At 37.9% G+C, this 13,779-nt stretch overlaps 1 protein-coding gene across 1 annotated transcript; it reads right to left on the reverse strand.

Moving 5' to 3' along the window:
- Positions 4,540-13,778, reverse strand: LOC107609527 (the record flags this gene model as incomplete). The annotated part of the gene is given in 10 exon segments (XM_016311528.1): positions 4,540-5,201; positions 5,605-5,708; positions 5,788-5,830; positions 5,918-6,188; positions 6,349-6,439; positions 7,771-7,842; positions 8,016-8,067; positions 8,154-8,283; positions 8,416-8,617; positions 9,202-13,778. Coding segments are annotated over 10 exon segments (5,409 nt in total). The 3' UTR covers positions 4,540-4,769.

Raw genomic sequence — 13,779 nt, forward strand, 5'->3', positions numbered from 1 at the left:
CAGAGTTTGAAAAGTTAAAACAGCATACAAAATGTCTCTCAAATAAGCCTCTAAGGCAAAAGTAATAAAGATACAAAAGATAGAGAGAACTACAACAAAATATCCAAAATATACAAAAGAGATATCACTAGATCCTCCGCTCTGTCACCATCACGCAACTCACCGAGGTGGGTTACGACCTGCATCTGAAAAACAACAACAGAATATGGTATGAGAATTGGAGGTTCTTAGTATGGTAACAGTTCCTAGTATGTAAGATATAAGGTTTCGGGATGCCAGACGCAATCCTAAAGCTTCACATTAAACTTAAGATTCAAACTTAAAGCAATGCTAAATTTAAAACCATATTTTAAAACTGTAATGAAACAGGAGTATCTAACATAGGAAATTGCTAACTAAACTAACACCGCTGTCCCACAGCTTTCACCAGCCTAACCTCCATGCGACCCTATTGCCACCACCTACCGAACCTCCTCAACCTCAGTGACAAACACAAATAGATACAAACAAATAATTCACAAGTAATATGACATATACAGCAAGGAATTCAGGAAGCATATAAACATGTTATACAATTAGGCAAAACAATGCAAGTAGACAAAGCAAGCAAACATATAAAAAATGCACATGATGAATGCCTGTCCTATTGGTTGTGATATCACATTGTCGATTTAACTGCCAACCCGACACATTTCCATAGAAATGTTGCTTTCGGTCACATTTATAAATGGGAAGCCCCTGGGATATAGTTCCCGACTCACTTTCCCTGAGATATAGTGCTCGACCACTCTTATGACCGAAAGTATGAAAGCGGGACTTCTACCACAGCCCTCACACCTCAGCGCAAGCGGGACGAACCCCACGCTCTACGCCTGCAACTCAGCATAAGCGGGACGAACCACTGCCCTTAAGCCTACATTTCATTAATATTATTTAAAATTAGTTTAATGATTCATAGTAAAATTGCTCATGCCTACAAATCAGCATAAGTGGGATGAACTACTGTCCTTTAGCCTACGTTTTATTAATATTATTCAAAAATAGTTTAATAATTCATAGTAAAATCTCTCAGCTCATTCTAAATCTCATCATGCTTGGCATTCATGCCTCAATATTCTCAATCTCAAAATAAGGTCATCATCACATCATGTGTCCTCCATTCAATATCAAAGAACTCCCCACTAACTTACTCAGACTAATTCATCCACAATTCATAGTATGCCTAAGCCTCCGTCTTCTAAGATTTAACTAACTTTATCTAATTTAAGCCTTCTAACTCTTTCTCATTAGTCCCAAGTGTCAATTACTAGTTAATAATCTTAAACAACAGTTAAAGGAGTTTGGAAGACTAGAGAATCCTTAAAAAGTGAAGAAAAACCATTTTTCAACAAAGCAGGGGGTCTCGCATACACAACATAGTACCTTCGTACGCGAGATCCCCAAGCAGTGGAGAATGCCCACGTCGCGTGCATAGGTTCGCGTACGCATGTTGCATCAGACTCAGAAAAATTAAATGCTGCAGAATTTTAGATTTTTACACCGAACTTTTGACGTTCATAACTTCCTCTACAAAACTCCATTTTTCTCAAACTTTATACCATTTTAAAGCTCTTTAAACCATCTTCAATTTAAAATTAAATTCAATCAATTTTAAAAATCGAGGCTCAAGTTATGATCCACCAAAGTCCATCAAAAACCAAGTTTTACAAAAATTATCAAGGTTCTCTAATTTTCAAAACTTTAAACCAAACCAACTCAAAACCACAACACACATCAATTCACATCAGAACTTACCATTTCATCTCAAACCACCACTCTTACCAAATTTTCACTTATAATACATTATCTTCATAATCCTCAACCCCAATCATCAAAGTCATCATGCTACAACCATTTCTCAACCAACACACTCATCAATCATCATTCTATCACTACCAATCATCATAATTAGCATCATTCAACCTCAATTTCAATATTCAACACCATTTATCAACAACAACATCATGGTTCATCAAAATTATCAAATCACCACACATCATCATTTCAACAAATTTCTACAACCAATTCAATCCTATCTTAAGGTCCACTAGCCTAAGTGTCCAGAAATATTATATATTACATAGGAAAAACTAAAACCATACATTGGCCGATTCCCAATATGCACAATACACCAAATGTGATTCCACTTAAGCTTTCAACCAAAATCAAGCCACCAATTCCAATTCAAATGCTTCCAAATAGCCAAGACAACTCCAACAAGCACAAATGCTCAAACTAACATCATATATTTCATAAAAATCAAAACTTAATATTCACAATATATCAAACTACAAGAATTTTTGAGAAACCTTACCTTATTCACAGAAATTAGGGATGAACCCAATAATTCCTCACTAATGGTTAGTACTTAAACAACCAAAACACAAAAATCTACTCAAAACTCAAACCTTAATTTCTGAAATTCATAGAGCTACAGAATGGGAAGGGAGTTTCAAAATCTTACAAAAAAAGTTAGATAGAACTAACGGGTTCGGCAAGAGCTTCGCGTAGTCACAAATGAAATGCGAATTGAAGTACCGTAGCTCAAGTTATGATCAATTAAATGTGGTTGTGAATAGTAACTTTCCCTTTCTTCTCTCAACTCTCTTCAGCCACTCAAACCCTAATGTGTGTGTGTTTGTGGCTGAAAGGGTTCATTAATGTGTGTTACATATGTTAGGCTTGGGCCCAACTTGGGTCCAGTTTAATCCATAAGCGTTTTTGGCTCGTTTGGTCCAATTTTGGGCCAAACTTTTAGAATTAGTGCCCGATTTTTAACTTTAATTATTTTTTTAAGTTTTTCTACAATTTTTATTACTCTCATGCAGTACCAGACAGACTTAATCCAGTACTACCGGCTAATTTACCAGTACACATTTTTACGCAATTTTTCGCAGAAAATTATATTTTCCAACTCAGAAAAATCTACTGAGTCCAAATATCATATTTAAATTTTCTAATTAACATTCTAAACTTTTTGAACTTATTCTGAACAATTAAATTATTTTAATTAAACAGTTAATTAATTGCGATACTTACAATTAGATTAATAAAAAAAACAAACAACAATTAGTGAACAATAGTAAATTACTTCCTTCATAGTGATATTATTTATAGAGATAGAAGAAAAAATTCATATGAATATAGTAAATCTTGCTTGGGCTACTTTAATGATAGTTTTCACATTTTTCCTTTCTCTCAGTATGGGGAAGAAGTAGACTTCAAAGGTACGACTAATTGGGGTAGGAGATCCAACTGTATCAATTGTTTTCTAACTAAGTTATTAAATTTTTCAGTTGAATATTCTTTATTTCATTTCCTTTTAATTAATACCATACCAATTCTTTAATTCAAATATATCTACATTTCGAAAGTCTATTTTATTTGAGTGGTGTAATGTAGTTAATGCATAATACATACAAAATAATCTGTCAATCATCCAAATAGTGAAATTTCTTAAGATTTCTATTTCGATGAATTGGCTCTTACCAAAGTTATATATAAAAAATGAGTAACCGCAAAACCCCCTTTAACACCCCTTTTTCTTTTTTTCTCCTTTTTTCAAACGAATTCATCTTTCGAACCATATCCCATCCCGGACGTGATGAAATAGGATGAATTGAGACAGTATTTTGTAAATACGTAATTATCTTGAATATATCAACTATTTATTTACTTTTCGATCACTCGAAAAGAACAAAAGAAACATCTTGTTCTTTCTTCAACAATTTCTGATCTCTAGTAGACTTCTCAGTAGGATTCGAACCCAGATGCAGTTCTGAGAAAAAAAAAACAATAGGCTCTTGTAGGATTTCCAAAAAATTTTTCGATTTCTTCTGAAAGCAGATGATTATTCATCTACTTCTCACATTCCATGAATAGTCGGCACATTGAAGAATATCCAGAGACATTTAAGGAATCGCTCTGATTCTATCTTTGTTCGTTCCGTTTGAAGAAAGGAAAGATCCGAACAAAGAATCAATCTTTCTTTTAGTTGTATCTCTTTGATTGGTCAATGTATGATATTCCGAATCCTCGTTCCTAATGGAATCTCTGGATTGATCAAAAGATCCTTTCAATTGCCTAAAATCCGTTTGAATGAAACTAGATCTCGTAAAATCATATTGACTATTTGATGATACATTCCTTACCTTGCTAAAAAAACCAATCCTTGTTTACCAACCACACATTATCTAACCAAATCCAATTTTCTCTCTATATGCTCCTTAGAATCCGATTCGCCCGAATTCTTCCTCCAACTAACGAAGAGATCTTGCCAAAATTGCCACATAAAATTGAGCACAATTTTGCAAAGAAATAGCCCGCTTGTTTCTCAGAAAAAATGAAAAACATGCTCAATATCATTTGATTGAGCAGTTGACCCAGCCCTCTAAAGAAATCTCGTGTAACGCCGCCCTATATTCCAATTCCAAGACAGACAATCGATGTGTATCAATGATGTCAAAAGGGCGGTAATAGTCTTTGGGGGGAGCACAGGAATTGCATAAATACTCCCGGTAGGGTATATTTTATTTGTCTGTTCTCCAGAGGTTACTGTACAATTTATAAATATAACAAATTGTAACAACAACAAAGGGGAGGGGGGAAACGATCGTGTACAAATCAACGAGGAAGGAAAAAAAAAAAAACTGTTCTCTAGAAGGAAACAAAAAAAAGGCTCTGCATTACCCAAGTTACCTCAGTTACAGATGCCTCGAGTCTTCTGCTGCCTAACTTTGCAGGACACTGGACCGAGAAGATCGCGGCGTGCCTTTTGATTTCATTAAAAGAGTTGGTTTGACATTTACTTCATAATCTTCCAACTGCAAGTTCAAGGAATCGCTGTCGCACAATGTTAGCGCTAATGATTGACCAACAGTTTTTGTATAGTCATCCTGAAGGCTGATGTAGTCAGTAAGTTCTCCTTCAAGATCATCACTCTGATCACGTTGCCCTGGAATAACTACGATTCCAGCTTCAGAAACATCAATCGGAACAGAAGCAAAGTAACGCCCTCTGCTGTTACTATTATTCTGATCTCCAGATCTCTTCCTTTTCTTTCCCTTTTGTTTTTCGGGATGATGAAGCTTGCATCTGGTTCCTTTCGTACAGGTGCCCGTTGCTTCAAAAGTAGGACAGATATAGCTGTGCTTCTTCCTACACTGATCATACATGAGCAAGCGAGTATTAGTCTCCGGTCATTTATGCACACAAATTTTTCGAAGAACAGTCAGCAGAGCCTAGAGTACAGAAAAGATTATAATTAAATAAACAAAATTACACTTAGCAGTATTACTCCATTAGGATTACCAATCCAACACAAACAGTGCAACAGGCTGCAACTGACTAGTCAAATATGAAATTCTACTCAATGAACCCAAGTTGACATTAGAACCCTATATGGCCTATAACCTACATAAATACAATGAACCACCGGATCATATCCAGATTCTGCTAGTTGAAATGGAAATTCATACGCAAAGAAATGGAAATTCTAGCAAAATGAGGAACAAATTAAATATTCAATATTATCCAGAAAACAAAATTAATTATGTTGGTTAATACCTCATTCCCATCAGCACAATAACCCTTGAGAAATCCTTCACAAACAGAAGCCTTAGGGTTCACATTGACATGTCTATATGGGCAATTTCGGTTTGTGCATAAGCCTGCCATGAAAGTCGTCAGAATTATAACTTCCTTTGGAAGGAAAAAGACGAATTATATCAAATATTACTTTCTAATAACCTTGCAGAAAATAAGAACAATCTGGCATTCTCTCTGGTATAACCTGCACAAGTGATTAACCTCAGTTTAGACACAGGAGTAAATGCAGTAGATAACATTCAATTTCTTGGACCTGCTGCTATAACAAAACCTTATGAGTCAATTTGCAGTTGGGAGTAGAACATAAACCATTCAGGAACTTAGTACAGACAGCAATTTTTGAGGGATCATGAACATAAGGGCATTTCCCACCCTCCTTGTTACATTTCCCAAATCTAGTAAAAAACTGACAATACTTCTGCTTTCGAGCCAACCGTTGCCTGGCAGTATGCAAGCTCCATCTAACTTTTTCATTTGCCAATTTTCGAGTTCGTTTTTTTGGGTCTCTGATAAGCTGATTACCATTTCCAATTCGGACATATCTGTGAAAATTGATTCAGTATAGCAAGATCAATAACACTGCAGGACTTGGCATTATACAAATATTTTCCCTTTGGCTGCTTTTAAGCGAAGACAACCAACACTGACGAAATTCAAAATACTATAGGTATAAAAGCCAGTGCATAAGAAGAGGTAACATACTCATCATTTCCAATCACCAATCTCCTAGGAATGTAAGCTCTTTTCACAGCCAAGCCCGAATCAGTAGTGGCAGACAACAGGGATTCATCATCTACAAAAAGAATTGTAAGTGAAACATTGTAAGACCAAGTAATAGGATCTATTAACTGCTAGAGAAAAACAGCAGACTTATCCACAGAATATAATGACAAAAGAATGGGAAGCTGAACAGAAATGGAAGAACATTCATAATGGTCAATCCCATATTGGAAACAAAAGAAAGCTTAATGATTCCACACCTCACCTGGCATAAACAGGAAATCAACTACAAACAAACTAAATGGTGTGGAGTATTTTATATAAGATAAGCAATAAAAAAATTGACAACATTTCAAGAATTTATGCATCCACAAGCTCCAACCTAACGATATACAGGCAGGGCATATGTACACAGCCGTGACAACAGATGGGGTGAGTAATTCCAAATTTTGAACCCATGACCAACAAGTCACAAGGCATCAAGACTTATATGTTTGGATTTTCTTTCTGCACCTTTACCATCATCATATAGACATTAAAATAAAAAAGGGTAGCCCAGTGCACAAGCATCCCGCGTTAACGGAGGGTCCAGAAAAGAGTCGTACCCAAAGGGTATAATGTACACAGCCTAACCTGATAATTACATCAGTGGCTGTTTACATGGATTGAACCCGTAACCTTAAGGTCACCCAGAGATAACTCAACCATTGCTCCAAGGCTCCACTTCTATAGTATAGACATTAAGTTAATCAAAGTGAGTCATAATGCTAACAGGTAATTCACTGCAAATGTTCAACTAGGGAACACATCTTTGGGAGAGGAAATAGGTCAGAGTCCTTTAGACATGCCTCACCTATAACGCTATTTCAAAGGCTATTCATTATTGAAGTTGAAAAGAAACTAGCAAGCATTGCTTAGCTGATGCAATTAAATTGTTTGTTCTAAGGAGCATCCATCATCCTTTCATTCAGTTCTTAATCTATCCCACAATGTTTTTTCATTGTGCTTAGAAGAATCTTGAAAACTGCCATACCACAATTTGTCCTTCAGCAGTCTGAGGCACCGTATTTCCAAATTACGGTTTTCATCATTCATGGCTTCAACAAAAGCCAGACAGCTTAAATATGATTCTTGGTCCCTATAAATATAGGTCATTTTGATTTTAATCTCTCTTGCCACTTCTCTCTTTCTTTTTTTGTGCTTTTAGTCTTCATCATTAATAGCTTCGATCATTATATTTCATTAAAAAATGATTTTAGTTTGTACAAATATAATAAGCGACCTATAAATATCCCTGCAAATGCTTCATTCAGCCTAGGGGCGTATCATGTTTTTGGTGGACTGAAAAGTATGAAAGGACACACAAGGTTCAAGTAAAATGGTTCTCACAGAAATCCTGACCACCTGAAATCCTCTGAAGTGTGCGCCTGGAAGGATCCATTTTGTAGCGAACTGAACCAATACGGAATATACGTTCTACAAAATCAACCCATTACTTTCAGCCAGTAAGGAAAACAAAGATAAATAGAACAGAGCATAAATAAGCTTTAATAGCACGTTAAACAAATAGTCTGCAGCTTTATGATATGACAAACTCTCATGGAAAGAATGTTTCCTACTATTTGCATGGGAACCAACGCAAGCTGCACCTTTTTGCTCTCTCTTTTTCCTCTCTACTGCAGCAACAGCAAGTGTGGCCTCCTAAAATGATGATGAGAAACTCTTAAATTCACTGACTAAGAAAGATCTATTTGCATAAAGTAAAATATACCAAAAGCCAAACTAACCTCATTAGCTTGCTTTGAGTTCTTCTCAATGGATTTGGACCATTTTAAACTAGACCCACCAACACTTAATACCTTGGATTTCCAAAGAGAAAACCCACGGGTTGACCTAGTGTAAACAGTATCCATCTTTCTGAAATGAAGCAATTTCTTACTAAAATAAAACAGAAATCAAAAGTTTGCAATTTTGGGCTGCTGGTTGCACACAACCCAAAGCAGGAGAAACAAAGCAAACATAAAGGAAGGAGTATCAAATGCTGAGTACCTAATTGCTGATAAGAAGCTACTATTGGAACATGAAGCAGAATTATGAACGACGCTTCTTAAATATGTTGGTCTTTTCCATGGAAATAACTGAGGCAAAACCTTTTGAGAATGCCATGAATTATGGCCATTTTTAGGTGACTTTTTGCCACATAATGTCCAGACTAATGAGGCTCTTAAAGATTTGAATGACCTCCCAGCAACTGAAAAGGATAAAGTTAAGACTCAGCTCTAACCATGAATAACGGGAAATAAAACTAATATATGGAATAGCACCAACAGCTCAAAATTCCTCAGCCAACAGTGAGTCAAAGCAAGGGCTGGGAATGGAGAAATCACTCCACCATAAGCTCAAACAAATAGACTCAAGACATGCAGAGATATAACATAAACACAAGCAAACAACGAAATAAAATAAAAAGCTCTAAAAGTTAGGCTCAGGACATCGTATAGAAAATTGTGAAGCTGATATTGAAAGAAAATGCCATTTATGCATTCATATATAAAGCATATAAAAGAAGAGATGAACACAAACAGAATTCTTGTAAAACAAGGGACACATTTCTAGCAGGTATAAACTAATGGATAGATGCATATAGCAAGCAGTTCAGTGTACTTTTAAATTATTATATTTTAAACAGCAAACAGTATTCAACTGAATACATGATATGCATCTACTGCAGCCCCAAGCCGAAAGTTATATATTTCTCAACGATGGTATGAGATTCAAAAGAGCAAAAATTATATGGAGATAAATTAGGCAAAATAATAAGTTCTCCACCTATACCTTTATGTAACTGCCTCTTACTAAACTTTCTGTTGCAAAGCACCTTACAAGACCCCTGAGCATCAGAATCTAGAGTGGCATTCGGCACTGCAACAGTCTGGTTCATATTCCTAACTAACTGATTTTTGCACCTCTTGTAGTAGCCTTCGGAGAAGGCTGTTTGGGACTTCTCATCACGAGAATTTGAAGTCGCTACCAACTGATTTGTTTTGGGCTTTGTATATACAATTCTCCTGGTGCTGAAAGAAGAAATGTGTCCATCATTTGCTTCAACTTGGTTCTCCAGCTTACTCAGTGGACTACTTTGATTATCAGGAGTTTCATACTGATTTGAATCATCTTTGGAAGAGTTTGGTGTATCATTGATATCTATCAGTTTTCTAGGATCTGATGCATTTTCACAGCAACCACTGGAAGGAGGTTCTACCAATGGGGAAGATATATTTTCCTCTGATAATGTGCCAATGGATAGTGAAGGTTTTCTCTGACTCTGCTGAGGGACCTCTGCTACTCCTGTTTTCAAGGTCAGTTGATCTGACACATCAATCCTGCTCCCAGATCTGGTACTCTTTGATAATTCATCTAAGCTCAAAGGTGACTTATTTACAGAAGAGATCTGAGTAAAAGAAACTGTAGTAGGCTGTCTTACAAGACTGTTACCTTTACGAATGTAAGAGGTATTCTGAAAGTTTCCTTTCCTATCTAGAATTTGCCTTTTGGGAAGAAATTTTCCTGGCGAAAGCTTGTTTCCAGGTAAAGAACCTTGAGAATTATTACCGGAACGTCGCCAAGTTCGAGGATTTGAGAGATGGGTTGAAGAGGCAGATGTCTTTGTATTCGACTTTGAAATGATGAACGAACGACCCTTTTGAGTTTTTGGCATGGCACCTCCAAGGGTATTTTTGCTCCCATTTTCTGAAAAATAAGAAACTGGACCATTATTTGAAACCTTGGAGTTGACTTGGGATGATTGTCGCATTAGATTCCTCTCAACTGGGTTACTATGCCCAGTTGCATTAGCTGACTTCATAATCTTATTAGTATGCTGTATTGGTGAAGTACAAGTAGGCAAATCAGAACCATGTTCAACTGCAGATATATCCCCACAATTGTTTTCATCTTGGATTGATGTACAATTTAAATTCCCTCTCTCAGGTGCTTCCGATATCCCTTGAGAACACACATCTGATGGTGCTTCAGGTGCATCCTCCTCCAAATCACCATCGGAAGGATGGGACACAATGCTCTGTTGATGAATTAAACTGTCCTTCATATCTCCCTTATTAAATCCAGACGTAAAAATGTCAGTTTGCATTTGAGTGCCATTTTCTTTGCATTCACCATCCAACAATGGGAACTGAATGTCCAAGTCCTCACGAAGTGAATGAGATGCAAAATCTGAGTTCTTTAATTCAAAATGGTCAGAACTCATGGTTTCATTATTTGCATATCTAGCGTCACAAGAACCTCCAACAAAATTGTCAGACAATTTCCTACTATCCTCTGAACATGACAATGATTGTGCACTAAACAGAACATCCATGCTTGACAATTCAACTTCTTTTTCGGGCGCTTGTTTATCACTGAAAGAAACAGGAAAATCCGCACAAGATTTGGATACCACAACTGCATCACTCAACTCAGAGGTAGTCGTGACTTTGATCCCTTTAGATAATAGTGAAAGATAATTTGCATCATCAATCTCATTATCTCTAACACAAAGCTCAGCCTCTGAAAGCTCCTTTTTCCCATGTAAAGTAACGATCCCATCCAAGCACGATTCCAGGTTAGAATCTAAGCTTTGAACAGATTGATCCAAAACTTCTGAACAACATGCATCCTTCACCTTCACACTTGAGGCAGTATCCCAATCATTTGCATGGCTAACTGAATTTACAGGTTTTGGAGAAATTCCCTCCATCTTTGAGTGCAAAAACTTTGAATGAGTCCTAGCTTTTCTCTTTTTCATATTGTTTGTATCCCCTTCACCAAATCCAACAGAAAGATTAGAACTTGAAAATGGCTCTTCCGTGCAACAATTCTCAGAAGATATGGCAGCGTAACAGGGGGAAACATCCTTCACAGCATCATTAGTGATGTCAGAACACTGAACAGAGGTACCATCATCTAAATTGACCGGTCCACTATAAGAACCCTGCGTCAGAGCAATAGCATTTTGTATGCAATCTGTACCAGCGTGAATCCTAATTTTTCCTGAATTTGAAGGGGCAGACATTGCGCTGCTTGATGCAGGGTTGATCACGTCTGGATTTTCTTCCAAAATAGCATACTTGGTGATAATAGTAGGGACCATATGTCCAAAACCAGATTCACCAGTAAGACCACATTCAGTAACTGTAAGCTTCTCTTTAGATCCTGTAAGATCACCAGAAATTAGGCCATAAACGCTACTAGCAGAGTTATATGTATTAGTGCGATCTGAGTTACCAATATTGTCAGCTGAACTAAGAACGCTGTCATCTACTACATCTATAACAAACCCATTCTGTGGACATCTTACATTTGAATAATTCTCACGTGATTGAAACTCTTGATTCTGACATAGCTGTTTAATATCACAACCCACATCATTGATTTTGGAAGTACTTCCATTTAATAATTCAGGAACCATGTTAGTATCTGGCATTCTACGCAAGTCATGGACAGAATTATTTGCATCTAAACACTCATAATCAATCTTTTTAGCTTGACCAGTAGAAGCACAAGATTGAGAATTTGGAATGTCAAGACCACTTTCAAACCTGGCGGCTCCTTTCTGAGTATCTGAATCTTCATCAGTTTCACATTCTCGTGACCTGGAATGTGGCCCCAAACTCAGCAGGGTTAGATCTCCATTTCTATCTTCAAGCAATTGATTCCGATCCTTTGATAAATTGTATGAACTATGGCCAGGCATTGACATCTTGTCTACAGTGATGCTTTTCTGCTCAAGACAAGGTTCAACTTTGTTGGGAACAGAGACAGATGAAGAACTAGGTATGACTCGATCAGGTTGCACACATCCATGAACCTTATTTGCTGATCGTGAATTTGACATTGTAGATTTTGGATTTCCAACAACTTTCTTCACTACTCTCTTGACAACTTTTTTCTTCTTTACAACCCTTGGGGAGGATTTACCAGAGTGAATTTTGGTACTTCCACCTGCAACCTCATTTTTCACACTATCAGTCTCGCGGGTGCAAGGTTGAGAACAAGGATTAACAACATTATTCTGTAAGCTTAAATCATTCACAGATCCAGAGCAGTCATTCACTTTGCAGGATGAGCTATTCAAAGTTACAACATCCCTAGATACTTTTGCAGCTTCCAAACCAGAACAATCACTATCGGATACTGAAACCTTTTTTCTCTTTTCTGAGGGAGTTAAATCAGCATCAGAGACAGAATTCATATTTGTATCATTAACAACAGTCGAAGTCGAAGTGGTCACAATAGCCTTCGCAACCAGGGAATTTGATTCAAAAGAGATATCAAGCTCCACAGGACTTCCTTCCCTTTCTTCTTGTTTCATCCCATAACCTACATGCCCACACTGCTCCTTGCCCCTGAAAACATTAGTGTTAGACTCAGCAGAATAACCAGCATTCCGTAATTGTTCAATCTCACGATTCCTATAACTTGGTTTTGCATTCTGGATCCTAAGAAGAGCACTCTTCTTTTGAACCTGTTTCTTTAGAGAAGGTCGCCATAATTCATGACCAAACTCCCTGCTGTTCCCTCTGCCACTATACCTACCCGATTCCCATCCATATTCCTCACGTGTCCCAACGCGGAAATCATCAACATTCTTAGCAAAACCAATCTCGCCGGTCCCCAATTCGAACCGTGAATCAGGCAACTCCTTAGGTCCCCTCCTCTCATTCAACCACCTCTTGCCTTCGCCATGCCCATCTCTTCTTCCAACCTTGGGAATCTCATCCTCGAATTCCGCACTATACCCGCGAACATACCCCCCGGGTTTCAAATCAATATTAATCTCCCTTGGCATCGCCGGTGGCGCCCTGCCGAAGCCTCCGTTGGGCAAGTCGTGTCTGGGTGGCAAATCCCCAACGCCGCGGCGGTGGTAATTGTGGTAATTAGCATCATTACCGCTGCCGCAACCAAACTCCTCATCCTTCCTAGGGTTACCCTCATACTCATACTCAAGTCTCAACCTGGAGCGATCGGGATCGTATCGAATCTTTTCGGCCGGATATGCCGAGGGCGGCAGCGAGACCCCTTCACGGTGTTGGCGCAATTCACTGTCGATATCAACGGGTGTATAATTCCTCGGAAGGAGACAGTCGGGAGCGATCCTACGGCCAGGGTTAGGGTTCCAGCGTGTTTCAGTGTCGAAACGAGGAAAATTGCGGCGGGGGAAAGGATCGCCCGGGAGGATTCGGCTGGAAATCCTGGGGGATAGGGAAAATGGCTGATTGTGGTTGTTGGAGATTGGGTGTTCTTCTTGGAAGGGGCGATTAGGGTAGTTAGGGGAATTGAATTGGGGGAATTGGTTTTGATGGGATGGCGGATGGTTGTTATTGGGGGCATAAGGAGGCGGAGGAGGAGGTGTGT

The sequence above is a fragment of the Arachis ipaensis genome, chromosome B07, assembly GCF_000816755.2.
Source record: "Arachis ipaensis cultivar K30076 chromosome B07, Araip1.1, whole genome shotgun sequence".
NCBI lineage: Eukaryota > Viridiplantae > Streptophyta > Magnoliopsida > Fabales > Fabaceae > Arachis > Arachis ipaensis.